The sequence below is a fragment of the Lampris incognitus genome, chromosome 6 (assembly GCF_029633865.1).
Source record: "Lampris incognitus isolate fLamInc1 chromosome 6, fLamInc1.hap2, whole genome shotgun sequence".
NCBI classification, from domain to species: Eukaryota; Metazoa; Chordata; class Actinopteri; order Lampriformes; family Lampridae; genus Lampris; species Lampris incognitus.
The window spans coordinates 31,081,273-31,097,254 of NC_079216.1; the positions used below are offsets into that span (position 1 = coordinate 31,081,273).

The 15,982-nt window shown below is 45.5% G+C and overlaps 1 protein-coding gene across 3 annotated transcripts in view; it reads right to left on the reverse strand.

Annotated features, from left to right (window-relative positions):
• Nucleotides 1-11,199: 11,199 nt before the first annotated feature.
• Nucleotides 11,200-15,982, reverse strand: part of lonp2 (lon peptidase 2, peroxisomal) — a 45,463-nt gene continuing 40,680 nt past the window's right edge. For all 3 annotated transcript variants that reach the window (XM_056281801.1, XM_056281800.1, XM_056281802.1), the window contains exons 15-17: nt 13,122-13,329; nt 11,893-12,083; nt 11,200-11,715 (exon numbers count right to left, since the gene is read on the reverse strand). In XM_056281801.1, the coding sequence (XP_056137776.1) occupies nt 11,485-11,715; nt 11,893-12,083; nt 13,122-13,329 (630 nt within the window). In that variant the 3' untranslated portion in view covers nt 11,200-11,484. The remainder of the gene's footprint in view (nt 11,716-11,892; nt 12,084-13,121; nt 13,330-15,982) is intronic.

Here is a 15,982-nt window from a genome sequence, read left to right on the forward strand (position 1 = left end):
GTTACGACGGTACAGGGAGCCATCAATGTCCACAAGATAAGACCTCGGCGCAACCCTGCGGAGACAAGTTCCGACTCTCCAGCGGCCAGTGTTATCACCTGGCAGGGGCTTCATCCGTACGACTTCCCCAATTTCAAGTGCCGGCAATTCACGGGCAGATCTGTCATAGAAGGATTTGGCGAGTTGCTTCCTGTGGCGCAGCTTTTCAGTGACGCCCACGACAACAGCTGGTTCCAGGAGCTTGCTTGCCGCCGGGATGGACGTCTTCAACCGGCGGGACATGAGGCGTTGTGCTGGGCTGCTGCCCATGTTTTCCGTAGGTGTATTCCTCCAGTGAAGCACGGCTTTCCAGGGGTCTTCACCATCATGCGCGGCCTTACGCAGAAGATTTTTTACAATCTTCACGGCCGACTCGGCCTTGCCATTCGCTTTCGGGTGTCTGGGAGAGGAGGTCACGTGCTCAAATTCCCACTCAGAAGCGAACCGTGTGAACTGAGCTGTGAACTGAGGGCCGTTGTCTGTAATAATCTTCTCTGGCTGACCATGTCGGGCGAACTGTGCCTTACATCGCTTGATGACTGTCTCTGCAGACATGTCGGGTAGAAGCTCAATCTCCCAAAAATCGGAATAGTGGTCGACTATTAGGAGATAGTCTTTCTGTCTGAAGCTGAATAGGTCCATGCTCAAGACCTGCCATGGCCTGGTTGGTACTTCGTGAGAGAGCATGGTCTCCTTTTGCTGATTGTGGGCGTACACATTGCAGGTCGAGCAGCTGCTTACAAAGTCCTTTATCTCTGACTGCATGTTGGGCCAGTACAATGTCTCTTGAGCGTGTCGGTAGCATGCATCACCCCCTATGTGACTTGAATCTATGCGCGTCAACATTTCTGGGCGGAGTGACTTTGGGATGATGACTTTTTGCCCCCGGAACAGAACTCTGTTCTGCACACTGATTTCATCCCTGAAGGGCCAGTACTCCCTAGCGATGAGGGGCGCTTCCTCCTTTACATCTGGCCAGCCCACGAGAACAGTGTTCTTCAGTGCCTGTAAGCATTCATCTCTGTCGGTGTGTCGTCTGATCTGTTCCAGCCGCTGGTTAGTCACATTCAGGTACTCTGCCTGGTTCACGTGCTGTATGTCTTCCTGCTCTTGTTGCAGAGAGCAGATAGCGTGTCGCTGATATGCAGTCCCTCTGCCGGAGCATCCAGCCGTAGCTCTGCTGAGCGTGTCGCTTATGAACATCTCTGGGCCTGGTTTGTAGATTACCCTCAGGTCGTAGTTCTGCAGAGTCATGAGCATGCTCTGGAGTCTCTTGGGCGCATTGAGAAGTGGCTTGCTGAAAATAGAGATCAGAGGCTTATGGTCCGTCTCTGCTGTGATTGGGTCGCGGCCATATAGGTAATGGTGAAACCTCTGGCAGGCGAAGACGATACTGAGACACTCCTTCTCAATTTGTGCATAGTTTTTTTCGGTGGGGGTAAGAGCCCTCGAGGCAAATGCGATGGGCTGACCTTCCTGCATGAGACAACAACCGAGACCGCTCTGGCTGGCGTCGCTCTGGATTGCGATTGGCTTAGTTACATCATAGTAGCGCAGGACGGGCATGGCTGTCGCCAGCGCCTTAAGCTCATGAACCGCCGCCTCGTGCTTAGGCAGCCAGTGCCAGGGTGTGTCCTTGTCCAACAGGCGTCGCAACGGCTCGCAGACAGTAGATAGATGAGGCATGAACTTGGCTAAATAGTTAGCGAAGCCAATGAGACGCTGCACGCCCTTGGCATCTGTTGGGTTCGGCATGTCAATAATGGCTCTCACCTTCTCTGGATCGGGCTTCAGTCCAGCAGATGAGAGAATGTGGCCATGAAACTGCACCTCAGCCACCTTGAACTGCAACTTCTTCAGGCCGAGGCGAAGCTTGACCTCGCGGCAGCGTTCCATCAACGCCGCAAGCTTGACGTCGTGGTCGTCCCCAGCCTCCTTGTCTGTGTCCCCACAGCCGACGACCAGGATATCGTCTGCAATGGGCTCAACGCCCTTCAGACCGGCGAGGAGCTCGTGCTGCTTGCGCTGATATACCTCGGGCGCCACCGATACTCCAAATGGTAGCTTGAGCCACCGCTTCCTCCCCCAGGGGGTCCAGAACGTGGTCATGAGGCTACTCTCATAGTCCAGTTTGCATTGCAGGAATGCATCCCGAGCGTCCACTAACGTGAAGACTCTGGCCTTGGGAAATTTATACAAAATGTCCTCCAAGGTAGGCATGATGTAGTGAGAGCGCTTTAGGGCTTTGTTCAATGGTTTAGGGTCAATGCATATTCTCAGCTTCTCCGGTTTTTTAACAATCACCATGTTGCTGATCCAATCTGTAGGATCTGTGACAGGCGCAAGGTGGCCGTCAGCCTCGTACTTGTCCAGCTGGGCTTTGACTGCTGCTTTCATTGCGATTGGGACATTGCGAGGGGCACTCTGTACTGCAGCAACACTAGGATCAAGGTCAAAATGGACCTCCCCAGGCACGGATTCCACAGGGGAGTTGAACACGTCACTGTATCTGTTGATAAGCTGTTCTTTAGTTAGGGCTCCTGGTTGTGTGTGTTCCATTTTGAGCACATCCTCTGGAATTGTGAAATGCATGAGCCCTAAGCGTTCACAGGTGGAGCCTGACAGAAGAGGATGTTGGCTGGTCCTCACTATTTCGAATGAGAGCTTGTGTGTTTGGCCTCTCACAGTACAGTCAGTCTCAAAGGTGCCCATAGAGCTCAGTGTTTCCCCCGAATACAGCTTCAGTCTGGTGTCACTCGGGCGGAGAGGTGTGTTTGGGGCCAGCCTTTTCTTGTCTTGAAAGCCCATCACATTGCAGGTGGCTCCAGAGTCCAGCTGACATTGTTGTGGCTTGTCGTGGAGTTTCAGAGTCACAAACCACTTCTTTCCTTTGGTGTGCACTGCGCCGATTGACTCAAACATGTACAGATCATCTGCATCATTACTATGCTCTGGGGGTTCTTCTGTGTATTCCACACAGTTTACCTTGCCCTCAGCATGCCCCTTTTTGCTCTTTAAGCACACTTTAGAAAAGTGATTAAGTGTCCCACATGACCTACATTGTTTCCCGAAGGCCGGGCAATGCTCTCTGCCCCTTGAATGCGAGCTGCCACAATATTTGCAATTGCCTGCATCTCCTGCTGTTCTGGGTGGATTGCTCTGTTTCCATTGGTTTTGTCTGGGTTGCCTAGCAACGGCATGCACTGCCTCCGGCTGCGGTGTTGTTGCAAACTCCATTGCTCTCATACGGATGTCAGTTTGCTCTGCTGCGCGACACATGTCAATAGCTGTGACCATGTTCAAATCCTTCTCTCTCAACAGCCTGCGCCTAACGGCCTCGCTTGCAACTCCCAGGACTATCTTATCACGGATCATTTCATCTTTCAACTGTCCATACTCACAGGTTGCTGCCCTCTCTCTCAGTCTCGTCACAAAGGTATCAAACGATTCTCCTTCCTCCTGCTTGCAACTCCCGAAAATGTACCTCTCGTATATTGTGTTTTTTGCTGGCTTGAAGTATTTCCCCAACTCTCTCAGTATGGCGTCAGGATCCCCTTGATCATCTTCTGAGAGGTTCAGATTGTGGCGGTAAATATGCCTGCATTCACTTCCCATCACACTTCTTAGAGTAGCCGCTTGTATTTTCTTGTCCTTGCCAAGTATGCCCGTGACGAGGACGTAGTCTTCATATTCGGCCCGAAAAATGTCCCAATTGACAGTCCAATCGCCTGTGAAGCTCATCGGGGACGGTGGTGGAATATTCACGTTAGCTGCCATGTATGTGATGCTATCGGCGCCGGTAATGCTAGCGTTAGCTCCTCTGTGACAACGTCTTCAGCAGAAGTACTTTGCTCTGAATCGGAATCCTCCGACATGTGACCTACTCAGGCCTACAAACTTAAACATGCGAGCTAGTAAAATAAGAAATAAGTTCTCCGATTTCTGGCACCATGTTTCAGTAGGCTATCTTATAAAGAATGACACACACACGAGTTGCTCAGTGCAGCCAAGTATATTCAAAGTGATGTAACATGTTCCTGAGCGCGGGTCATGTGTATCTAAGGTAAACTAGTGGATAGCCGATGGCATCGATCTATCTAGACCCGTAACAGATACTGGATTCCAGATAAGGAACACTTAGAGGTGTTTTGTGTTACTACCCGGGTAGATTGACTCTCAACTTTATCTTCAAAGACAAACCAAAAGACAATTTATTTTTCATTGTTGTTTTTCCTAAAACAAAGAGCTCTATTTTATTTTGGGGTATTTTCAGTTACAAAATAAAACATTATTGTGAATGGTGTGTTGCAGAGATTGTGCGATAAACCTGCCAGCTGTTCTGTTATAAAAGCGACGTCTCCTTGTGAGTCTTGTCAACCACACTACTCAGAGCCTAGGAAATTTATGTATAGCTATCCTTTCTAATTCAGAATAGAGGTGCTACACTTCTAATGTTTTAGTCACAGTGAAACTGGTCACCCCAATATTATTTAACTGGCTGTACATGGTGCAACCTCTGCAGCTCAATGCATACAGTAAATAAATTCATGAAAATGCCCGGTTTTCTGTGGTAGGTTTGCGTGTTGCTGAACTGTTATGTATTATATTTTTACCGATCTCAAGCAAGCCAGCTGCTTTATCAGCGATGTTAATGGCAAGACACTGCTACGTGTCTTTGAAGTTAATGGCCTCATTCTCTCATTCCCACTTGCTGTGGAAATTAGCTTATAAGAACGCAATCTGAGATAAGTACACGGTGGGATATATTCATTTTCACTTCATATAATTTACTGTTGTTTTTTTCTGGTTGTTATGAGCTCTCCATGTCCATGGAAATACATTTGGAATATTCAAAAAAGCGAGATTCATGAGCTTGGTGTTTTACTGTAAGACAGATTGTAACCTGACATCAACCCTATCGTTTGTATTCATAATGAACATGTATACGGGCTTACTGCGCATATTAAGTGACATTCTCCTGTTCTCGTTCAGGTCACCAGTTCTACCTGCACTAAAAAATGATGAATTAAATAAATATTTTTATTTGTATGAATTTATGTGTCATTTATCAGATCAGACCCCCGTCCCCACCCCAACCAAACCCCCACCACCGCCGCCGCCAAAATCTCACTCAGAACTCAGTTCAAAACTTGAGAGCCCTGTTTACGGGTGTGCAGGCGTTTGGGGAAGCGGTGAAACGTCAAGGATTTATCTCTTTCCCTTCTTTGATAGGAGTTGCAGGATGGTACACAGCAGTACATGTTGCTTCCAGCAGTGTTTCCAATGAAGAAGGGGGCGTGGCTAAGTTCCCACCGCTTGGCTTTTTTAAAAATCCAAGATGGCCGCAGCGTGAAATGGGCGTATTCACTCAGTAAAGTGTTGAATGCGAGTATGTGTTTTTTTTTATTCAATTCAGTGAATATTGTGACGGTCTAATTTCAAGTGTTAAGATGTAAACACAACAGCAATCTCTGACGGTGAAGCTAACTTGCTAGCTTCCAGCTTTCACGGCAACAGTCCTGCTCAGAATCTTCAAAAACGAGCGGAGAAACACACGCAGATGTCGAATAAGATCCCCGTCGCCACTTTGTTGTATCTTCCTTAGAGTATTGCCCAACTTATACTGCTAGGTTTACAAAATAAATCAGTCGGGAGACGTATTCGAAATTAGCCGTCATGACAGCCGGTAGTTTATTCACAACTATAACATGTCACTTCTCGTCACCCGTAATATCAATACCCTGGTTCGCCCGTAGGTGGCAGCAACGGACCAGGTACAATCACAATATATAACAGACATGTCGGCTATTGATAATAATGTTTACGTACACTATGTGCTGAGACCAAGGACCACAAGTCTAAGTCTGACTTTTCAGAATCAGAATACTTTATTCATTCATCCATCTATCTTTATTCATCCAATTTTGTGCGATCCTTGGTCATTTTGGGGCGCATATATGCTGTAACATGTATTTTAATTGTCAAACTAAACTAAGCTGCCTGGGGTAGGCGAATACTCAAATTTGTGGTTTTATTGAGATATTCCTCACACAGTACATTAGCCACAAATTAGCAGGCTCCATTCACTTTACATGAAATGGTTAGCTTTGGATTGAATATTTACAGTGTAAGACAATAGGGGGCCTACCACAAGCTAACTGGGTAATGTAAATACAAGTAAAATTCAATTCAATTTATTGTCATCAACAACAATGCGCAGGCACATGTTAAAAATGAAATGAAGGCTTTGGCTTCACCAAACAGTGCAAGACAGACACAGACAAACACAGCAAACACAATATAAGATATACACACATGAAGACCAAAAGCTAAAAATAAGTTAAAAAGAGCTGGAGTACAAAATATTTAAAAATATCTACAGACATTCGGTGGGTAGCCAGTATCAGGTGGGTGACAGCTTGTGGAAAGAAGCTTTTTTGAGCCTGGTAGTGCGGGCTCTGAGACTCCTGTAGTGCCTCCCAGAGCGCAGGGGGGAGAACAGTCCATGGTTGGGGTGGGTGGGATCTCTGCTGATGCTCAGACCCCTTCGAAGGCAGCGTTTGTGATAAATGTATTTTATGGCTGGGAGCTGGGTACCGGTTATATATGGTGGGCCACCTTGACGATCCGCTGCAGAGCTTTCTGGTCTACTGAGCTGCAGTTGCCGTACCACACTGAGATGCAAATGGTCAGGATGCTCTCTATGGCGCAATGGTAGAAGTTGGTGAGAATTTTGGGGGGTAGACAGGCACTCCTCAGGAAATGCAGGCGTTGTTGGGCCTTTTTCACAAGGGTCTGTGTGTTTAATGTCCACTAAAGTCCTTGCTGATGTGGACTCCAAAGAATTTAAAGCTGGAAACACGCTTCACTTCCACTTCATTGATGTGTATGGGGGAGTGGCTGCAGCTTCTAAACCTCCTGAAGTCCACAATCAGCTCCTTTGTCTTCTGCACATTAAGGACAAGATGTTGGTAGTACACCAAGATGTGAGGTCCTCAATCTCGTCTCTGTAGACCATCTCGTCATTGTTGGTGATACGGCCAATGACTGTGGTGTCATCTGCAAACTTAACTATAACATTTGAAGGGTGAGTTGGCAGGCAGTCGTGGGTAATGAGGGAGAAAAGAAGGGGGCTCAGAACACAGCCTTGAGGGGCACCTGTGCCGAGGGTCAGGGTGGAGGAGGTGTGGTCACCTAACCTAACAGACTGAGGTCTGCTGGTCAGGAAGTCCAGGATCCAGTTAGAGAGGGATGGGTTGAGGCCAAGGGAGAGGAGTTTGGTGGTTAGTTTGGTGGGGATGATAGTGTTGAAGGCAGAGCTGTAATCTATAAACAGCATCCGGATGTATGTGTTGTTAAGTTCAAGGTGGGTCAGAGCAACGTGCAGGGCAGTGACAATGGCATCCTCAGTAGACCTTTCGGGACAGTAGGCAAACTGATGTGGGTCGAATGTGGTGGAGATACTGTTTTTGATGTGAGCCAGAACCAGTCTCTCAAAGCACTTCATGGCAATGGGGGTGAGTGCTATAGGTCGGTAGTCATTCAGACATGTGGATGTTGCTTTCTTGGAGACAGGAATGATAGAGGTGGTCTTGAAGCATGCCGGGACTATAGATTGGGACAGTGAGAGGTTAAATACAGGTGTGAAAACCTCAGCCAGCTGGTCAGCACATTCCCGGTAGACCCAACCTGGTATGCCATCCGGTCCGACAGCCTTCCGTGTGTTCACTCTGCGCAGTGAATCTCTGACCTCTGCGACTGATAGAGTGAGCACCTGGTTTTCTGGGTGGCTGGGGATTTTTGTGGCTGGGTCAGTATTGTCCTTGTCGAAGCGGGCATAGAAATGATTTAGCTTGTCTGGCAGGGAGGCATCATGGACAGTGGGACCGCGATTAGAGCTTTTGTAGTCTGTGATAGACTGAATGGCTTGCCACATTCGCCGGGGATCTGAGTTATTGTGAAAGTGGTCCTCTATTCGTAGGGAATATTTATGTTTGGCTGTTCTGATGCCCATTTTGAGGTTGGATCTGGCTGCGCTGTAGGCCTCACTGTTACCTGACTTGAACGCTGCATCCCGGACTTTCAGCAGCTGCCAGACCTCACTGGTCATCCAGGGTTTCTGGTTTGGAAAGGTGCGGACTGATTTTTGTTGTTGTGACACTCTCAGTGCAAAAGTTAATGTAGGCGAGTATGGCAGATGTCTGTTCATTAATGTCTATATGGGAGCCATGGGTAGCTGAATGTGCAAAAATACTCCAGTCTGTGTTTTCAAAACAGTCCTGGAGTTCAGAGACTGCTCCTTCTGGCCAGACAGTGATTATCGTTACTGCTGGCTTGACCCGTTTTATTAGGGGTTTATGGGCTGGGACCAGGAACAGACAGAGGTGGTCAGAATGCCCCAGGTGGGGGCAGGGAGTAGCTTTGTATGAGTCCTTGATGTTTGTATAGAGATGGTCCAGGGTGTTTTGTCCCCTAGTGGGGCAGGAGACATGCTGATGAAATTTGGGCAATACAGACCTGAGGTTAGCCTGATTAAAGTCACCACCTATGATAAAGGCATTGTCCGGGTGTTTGGTCTGTTGTCTGCTGATGGCACATTGTAGCTGCTTCAATGCTATCTTAGCATTAGCATGTGGGGGGATGTATACAGCGGAGATGGTAATGGCCAATCTCTGGGCAGGTAAAAAGGCCTGCATTGAATCATAAGGAGCTCGAGATCAGCAGAGCAATGTCTTTCAACGATCTTTATATTGTTGCACCAAGAGTTATTGACATAAATACTCAAACCTCCTCCGCGAGTCTTGCCGGAGTCCGCTGTCCTGTCAGCACGGAAGGCTGTGCGGCCCGCTAGCTCAACTGCCGAGTCGGCTATGTTGCCGTTGAGCCAAGTCTCCGTAAACATCAGCAGACAGCAGTTCTGCAGCCTTTTCTGAGAGGACAGCCTGAAGCTTATGTCGTCCATTTTGTTAGCTAACGATCGGACATTAGCCATGAAGATGCTGGGGAGGGGAACTTTGAAGGGAGCGCTACTTAGCTTAGCATGTACCCGCCTCGTTTCCCCCTCTTCTGTTTACGTTGCCGACGGGGTCAGCGTTTCCGCTGCGAGACCGGTGAGCAGATAATATGGATGGGGAAATTGTCCGTGATGGTGGAGGGAAGTGAGTAATCCGTTCTGAGGTTTAAAACTCCTGACAGCTGTAGAAGAGCGCATGACCTACACTTCTAAGTAAACTTAAAACTAACGTGTGAATAACATAGAAAAAATAGCACTGAACAGGGAGCCCCACTAGCCGCTGCGTCCAGCGCGCCGCCATCTTGTTATAAAGTTCAACTCCAGGTACGAAGGCAATGCTGGCGTCATCAAGAGTAGATCCATTTCCATGTCTGAGGGACTCATGGCGCAAGCTATGTAAGTAAGGTTACTAACCACACTATAATCCCACACAATCAGCTTCTTTGTCACACAGTGTATCATACTGTATGTCACTATAACAGAACATGTACATTACTGAACTTCTGGTCTTTGAAGATGGTAACAGTATGTAGACAGATGGTTAGGGAGCGTGCCTATGTTCCCACAGCCCTATGTTCCCACATTTCAAAGATTTTTTTCAAAATTAGGCCCTATGTTCCCACAGTCCTAACCCTAACCCTTTTGAGAAAAATCTTAGAAATAAAAAAAATCTTAGAAATGTGGGAACATAGGGCTGTGGGAGCAGAGGGCTGTGGGAACATAGGGCCTAATTTTCAAAATTTTCAGTGAAAAAAAAAATCTTAGAAATGTGGGAACATAGGGCTGTGGGACCATTGGGCTGTGGGAACATAGGGCTGACCCCGATGGTTATAGTCTTTTGCAAATATAGTCACCAGCAGGAGACATGAAAGGTTAGATCACTTTGTGAGAACTGAATATTTTGCATTTAGCTGTCAGCTGATGGCTCCATCATTGGCTCAGCTGAATCCCAATGTTAACCATTATTCAGGCATGCAAACTTGTCACCTTTCAGCGAAATTTGCCATTTTGAATTCAAAATAGGTCACCTACGTGATTCATGCAGATCTGACGACTTCTTGAAATTAGTGTGTGTGTGTGTGTGGGGGGGTATGAAACGAATATACTCAAATGTAAACATTGTATATAAATATCAAAATGAAAGCTAACCTGTTAATTTGGATCAAATTTTCTATGTAAAAACGTCACTTTTTCAAACAAATTGAATACAAAATTGAACACAAGATGTTGTTAACCAAGTATTGGATATCCAGCCAAGTAGTGGTGGTGGTGTGCACATCTGTGTACCTGCAGTCAACCAGAAACCTCTTCTCTGTGCTGCTTCACAGAGACATTTATGTGTACCTGCAGACATGTGCTTGCCTCTATACAAAAAGATGGATGGGATATTTACGTATGTGACTATTTAATCTCTAGTTTTCACATAGCCGAGTCATTTGAATAAATCCCTACAGTGCATAAATAAATGATCAAGTCCGTTAATGTATCTGTATATTTTCTTTTTTTATCTACCTGAATCTTCTGCCTGCCGACCAATGACTGCTGGAATAGGCTCCAGCATCCTCACGACCCTGAGAGCAGGATAAGCGGTTTGGATAATGGATGGAATCTCACATGCTGACAAGCAAAATTAAGTGCCTGGAAAATGTCATTGATCAGCACTCAGCATTAAGGACAAGTAGTTCTTCAGATGACAAAAGTTAGCACCAATACAATAATATGCCCTCTCATTTTGTATTTACCACAGGCATTTTTGTAACCCCATATTCCACCACAATTACCACCCACAGTACACACCTATACAGAACAATGATACATGTTAACATGTTTATATAGTCATATTAATGTAAATCATTCATGCCATACCAAATACAGCACGTTTTTAGATGAACCAATACCCACCATCTTTAGTCAATTCAGAGTGGTGGTGCATTTTAGGTTATGCCCCACAGGTCCCACCGCTTGACACGTCTTTGGTTTCCCCTGCATTATGACCCGTGTGAAATGTAATTTAAATCTGTGTGTCCGATAGGGGTAAACCAAGAAACTTAATTGTAATTCCTGTGTATTACAGGGACTGATGTGCTCTTAAAGAAACATCTGTGCACTTAATCTCTCATGTTAACGTAGGCCCACACCACTAAATCTTTATGAACATCAGAAGTTTTATTTCTTTTAAACTTTTTAATAATTTCACAAATCCTGCATATAATGTAGAATTGCAGCACATTTTACAAGGCTCTTGTAAAATGAAAAACAATGAAAATGAATTAAAACCATTCTTAGAATTTAATCAAGACCAACATTCATATGAAAGTGAGAATTGAAACTTATTTTTAATACATATTATGCTAATTCAGACAAACTACCACCTTTTCTTATATACTCTCCTTCAGGCTTTTTACATGGACACTGCATCATCATTGTGTTTGTTACAGCTTGCTGCTAAGCTGAGGGTGTGTAAGCATTTTGGCAATTTTGGGAAATCCTCCATCAAAGGCAGCATTCAAAACCTCATCCAGGTGTCCCACTGTTACAAAGTCAATCTCAGCACGGATGTTGGCCGGTATCTCCTCTAGATCCTTCTCACTACGTTTTGGGAGAATAACACATTTCACTCCTGCCCTATGGGCCGCCAGAACCTTGTCCTTGATTCCACCCACCTGAGAAGAACAGGCCAGTATAGTCACTCACAATGGCACTAGGATTTTGCAGAGTGTGGGCTTAAAACCACCGAGTTTATTACAGATCCGTGCTTAAAACTAGTATTTGTGAATTTAAAGTTGCAAACAGTTTTATCACCAAATGAGGATTTTTATTCCTTCTCTTTGAAAACTTACTGGCAACACGAGTCCTCTGAGCGTGATCTCTCCCGTCATGGCAACGTCTGATCTGACCAGTCGGCCACTGAAGAGTGAAGCCAAGCAGGTTACTATGGTAACACCAGCAGAAGGGCCATCCTTGGTAACGGCGCCGGCTGGGAAGTGCAAGTGGATGTCTGTCCCCTCTAATGGGTCTGACCCTCCCATTACTACAAGCAAATACATACATACATACATACATACATACATACATACATACATACATACATACATAGAAACACAACCAAGATTAAAAGCATGATAATTAAATTGCACTCATCCCCGCGACCCTAAGAGCAGGATAAGCGGTTCAGATAACAGATGGATGGATTTAGATGTCATGCTTGTGAAGAGTATTGAGAATCTGGGTGCATGGATGTTCCTGTTTAACATGCATGGACACGTGTTTATTAGATGCAAATGGAGATGTATGTGTGTAAGTTCTCAGTTTCAGTCAGTCAATCTGTCAGTCCCTCTGAGGGTATTTTCACATACAACTCTAAAGATCCAAACCAAAATGAGGAAATTAGGACAAACACAATGCATTGTGGGTTCACACTGAGATGTTTTGGATACTTTAAGCTTGTTAACTAGTTACAGGGGAGAACAGGTTAAGCAGAAAGTGTTCAGGGGTTTTCTTGAGAAATGGGCGCAAATGGACAAAGTGGCTCTAAATAGTCAATGATGCTCCATCTTGCCTTGTCCTTTTTCTCTGGTTTTTGGGCCTCAAAACATCCAAAACATCCTACCGTTGAAGCACAATGCATCACATCAAATCATATTTTCCTCCATTTATTTTGGACTTTAATAAGATTGCTTTTACATAAGAAATGGTCCACACCACAGTCTGATTGGCTACAGAGACGCCTAATATACTAGTTTGGTGTGCACCAGAGTGTTCATGGAGCTTTCCCAACTGTCAAAAAGTCCAAATTTAACAAAAAGCTCCTTAAGTGTAGACCACATGATACAGTTGGTAAAGCCATTCAATCTTCGGTCAATCCAACCATTAGTCAACTAATCAGTCTTAGCTTTTGTTAACCAGCCTGTGTGTGCGCACCTACACGCATTATAAAGAAATCCATAGTTCATACCATCTGCGCTATAAAATTGGTACTGTTTATACAATGATAAATAAATTGCTGTGAATATATCCTGCTGTATCTGTGTGTGTGTGGTTGCATACGCGAGTGTGCATATCTACTAACAATTAGTCAACTGGTAGTTTTTAGCGTTAGCTCTTAGCCAGCTGATGGCCAGATGGGCAGACTCCTTCATAACGTCTCCTAGCTGACCAGTAAGAGTGAGCTGGCCCTCTCCCTCCATACGGCTGGCCTCCACAAACATGATTTCGCCTCCCAAAGGAGTCCAGGCCAAGCCCAGAGCAACACCTGGCAGGGTGAGTCGCTGAGATACCTACAAACACACAGATAAATGTATTTCAATGTTTGTGGCAACGTTCAGTGATGAGACAGCTGCAAAAGTAGTTACTGTTCTATAAGGTTGAATCCTTTTATTAGCCCATGACTCTATCAGTAGACATTTGTTGTGCCTATCTGTCCTTGAAAAGAGTGAACCCCATTTATCACTGCTGACCCATTCTAAAAGTATTATAAGAGTTGTGTCTAAAATATAATTAAGTAAATACTAAACGATGAAAGCCTAGAGCAATGGTGGAACAATGCAGTCAAGGCTCTGTTCTGAAAGCGAGGCATTGATTAAGATTCCTTTTTCAATGTTGAGACCAGTGTTTAATAATAATAATGATAATAATAATGACAACTTTATTTATATAGCACCTTTCAAATCAAAGGTTGCAAAGTGTTATACACGACATGAAATCCAAACCAAGAACTTTCATCATCCACTGGAGCACAAACTAGGAGTCATCAGGACACTGCACCACCAAGCTGACTACGTCCCCACTAACACAGCAGCAGGGGAAAGGGAGAAATCTCACATTAAACAGGTCCTGGTTAAGTGTAGTTGTCCTAACTGGGCGTTTGTCAAAGCCACGAAGACGCCCAAACAGTGCACCAGCTGATCGAAGAGAGGAGAAGGACAACGGCTGCCTAAGCATAAAACAGTGGTGATTCCGCATGTGGCGGGAGTGTCGGAACAGTTGAGACGTGCATTTTCCAAACACCGCGTCTCAGTTGGTTTCAAACCCCAAAACATGCTGCTCCAGAAGTTGGTCCACCCCAAGGATCACGTCCCCTGGCACAAACGGAGCAATATAGTGTACACTGTTAAGTGCCGGGAGAATTGCCATGACTTGTAGACTTGTACATTGGGGAAAATAAACAGCCACTGGCCAAGAGGATGGCAAAACACATGGCAGCTAACACGTCAGGCCAGGAATCTGCAGTCTACACCATCTACAAACCAGTGGCCACTCTTTAAAGGATGAGGATGTGCACATCCTTGATAGGGAGGAACGCTGGTTTGAATGGGGAGTCAAAGAGGCCATCTATGTGAAGAGGGAATGACCATCCCTGAACTGAGGGGGGGATCTAAGAGTACATCTGTCACAATCTTACAATGCTGTGATTGCAAATATTCCCAAATCCTCTGTGAATAATACATATGACCTTTGTAACTCTGGTTAATGGTCACGCCCCACATTTGCATATGAAACTGATCGTTGGTTTCGGTTGTTATGCAACTGTATTGTTTATAAGGGGTGGGGATACCTACAGCCAGTTTATACTGAAGAGGTCACTTAGATGACCGATGAAATGTATCTGACAATAAATGTTGTATCCAGATGAACTGATTCAACTTTCTTTGATTTTTTTTTTTACCTGGATTATTGAGCATGCATAAAGACATCATGGGAGCAAGATATAGGTGAAGAAATTAACAATGACTGATGGAATGATATTCTTCTCCAGGTCCGATCTTCATCTATATGTGCCGAACATGATCTCATCCAATGTAAAATTATACACCGCACTCACTAGACAAAACTCACACTTTCTCAAATTTACCCTGATATTAATCCCGTCTGCGACAGGTGTCACCAAGCTCCTGCCTCACTGATTCATGTTTTGGTCTTGCCCATCTCTTCATAACTATTGGTCCAATATTTTTTAAACTTTATCTGGGGTACTTCAGATACCCTTTGATTCAACTGCATTAACATCACTCTTTAGGGTAATACCAGATACAGTGGTCCTGCCTAAAATTAAAGCAGACCTTGTAGCCTTCTTGACCCTATTGGCTAGAAGACTGATATTGCTTCGTTGGAAGTCATCCTCTCCATCCCATGAGGCTTACCTCAGAGACATTCTTCATTTTAGCAAATTAGAAAAGATCAAATACTCAGCGTCCCTACAGACACAATTGGCCGTGTCTGTGGGTGGGAAGCCGGATGTGGGTATGTGTCCTGGTTGCTGCACTAGTACCTCCTCTGGTTGGTTGGGGCGCCTGTTCGGGGGAATAGCATGATCCTCCCATGTGCTACATCCCCCTGGAGAAACTCCTCACTGTCAGGTGAAAAGAAGCAGCTGGCGACTCCACATGTATCGGAGGAAGCATGTGGTAGTCTGCAGCCCTCCCCAGATCAGCAGAGGGGGCGGAGCAGTGACCGGGCCGGCTCGGATGAATGGTGTGGTTGGCCGGATACAATTGGAGGGGAAAAGGGGGGGGGATCCCCCCCCAAAAAAGTATCAAATGCACACTACGTGGGTTTGCAGCTAATTTTTTTTATAAATATGGTAAATATGGCAACCTCTCTTCCACCATATAGAGACACTGCAGTTCCAGAGTGTATCTCAGTGAAGTTAGCTGGGGTTATTTTTCCTTGTAATTTTGCTCCTTTGATTTCTCAAGACTAATCTGTAGCACTAACTGTACTTATGTTGCAATTTACCATGAAGACTTTTTTTTTTGTTAGTTTGTGGGTGTGTGTGTGGGGGGGGGGTATATTTTTCCATCCATTATCCAAAGTGCTTATCCTGCTCTCAGGGTTGCGGGGATGCTGGAGCCTATCCCAGCAGTCATTGGGTGGCAGGCAGGGGGACACCCTGGACAGGCCGCCAGGCCATCACAGGTATATATGTATGTA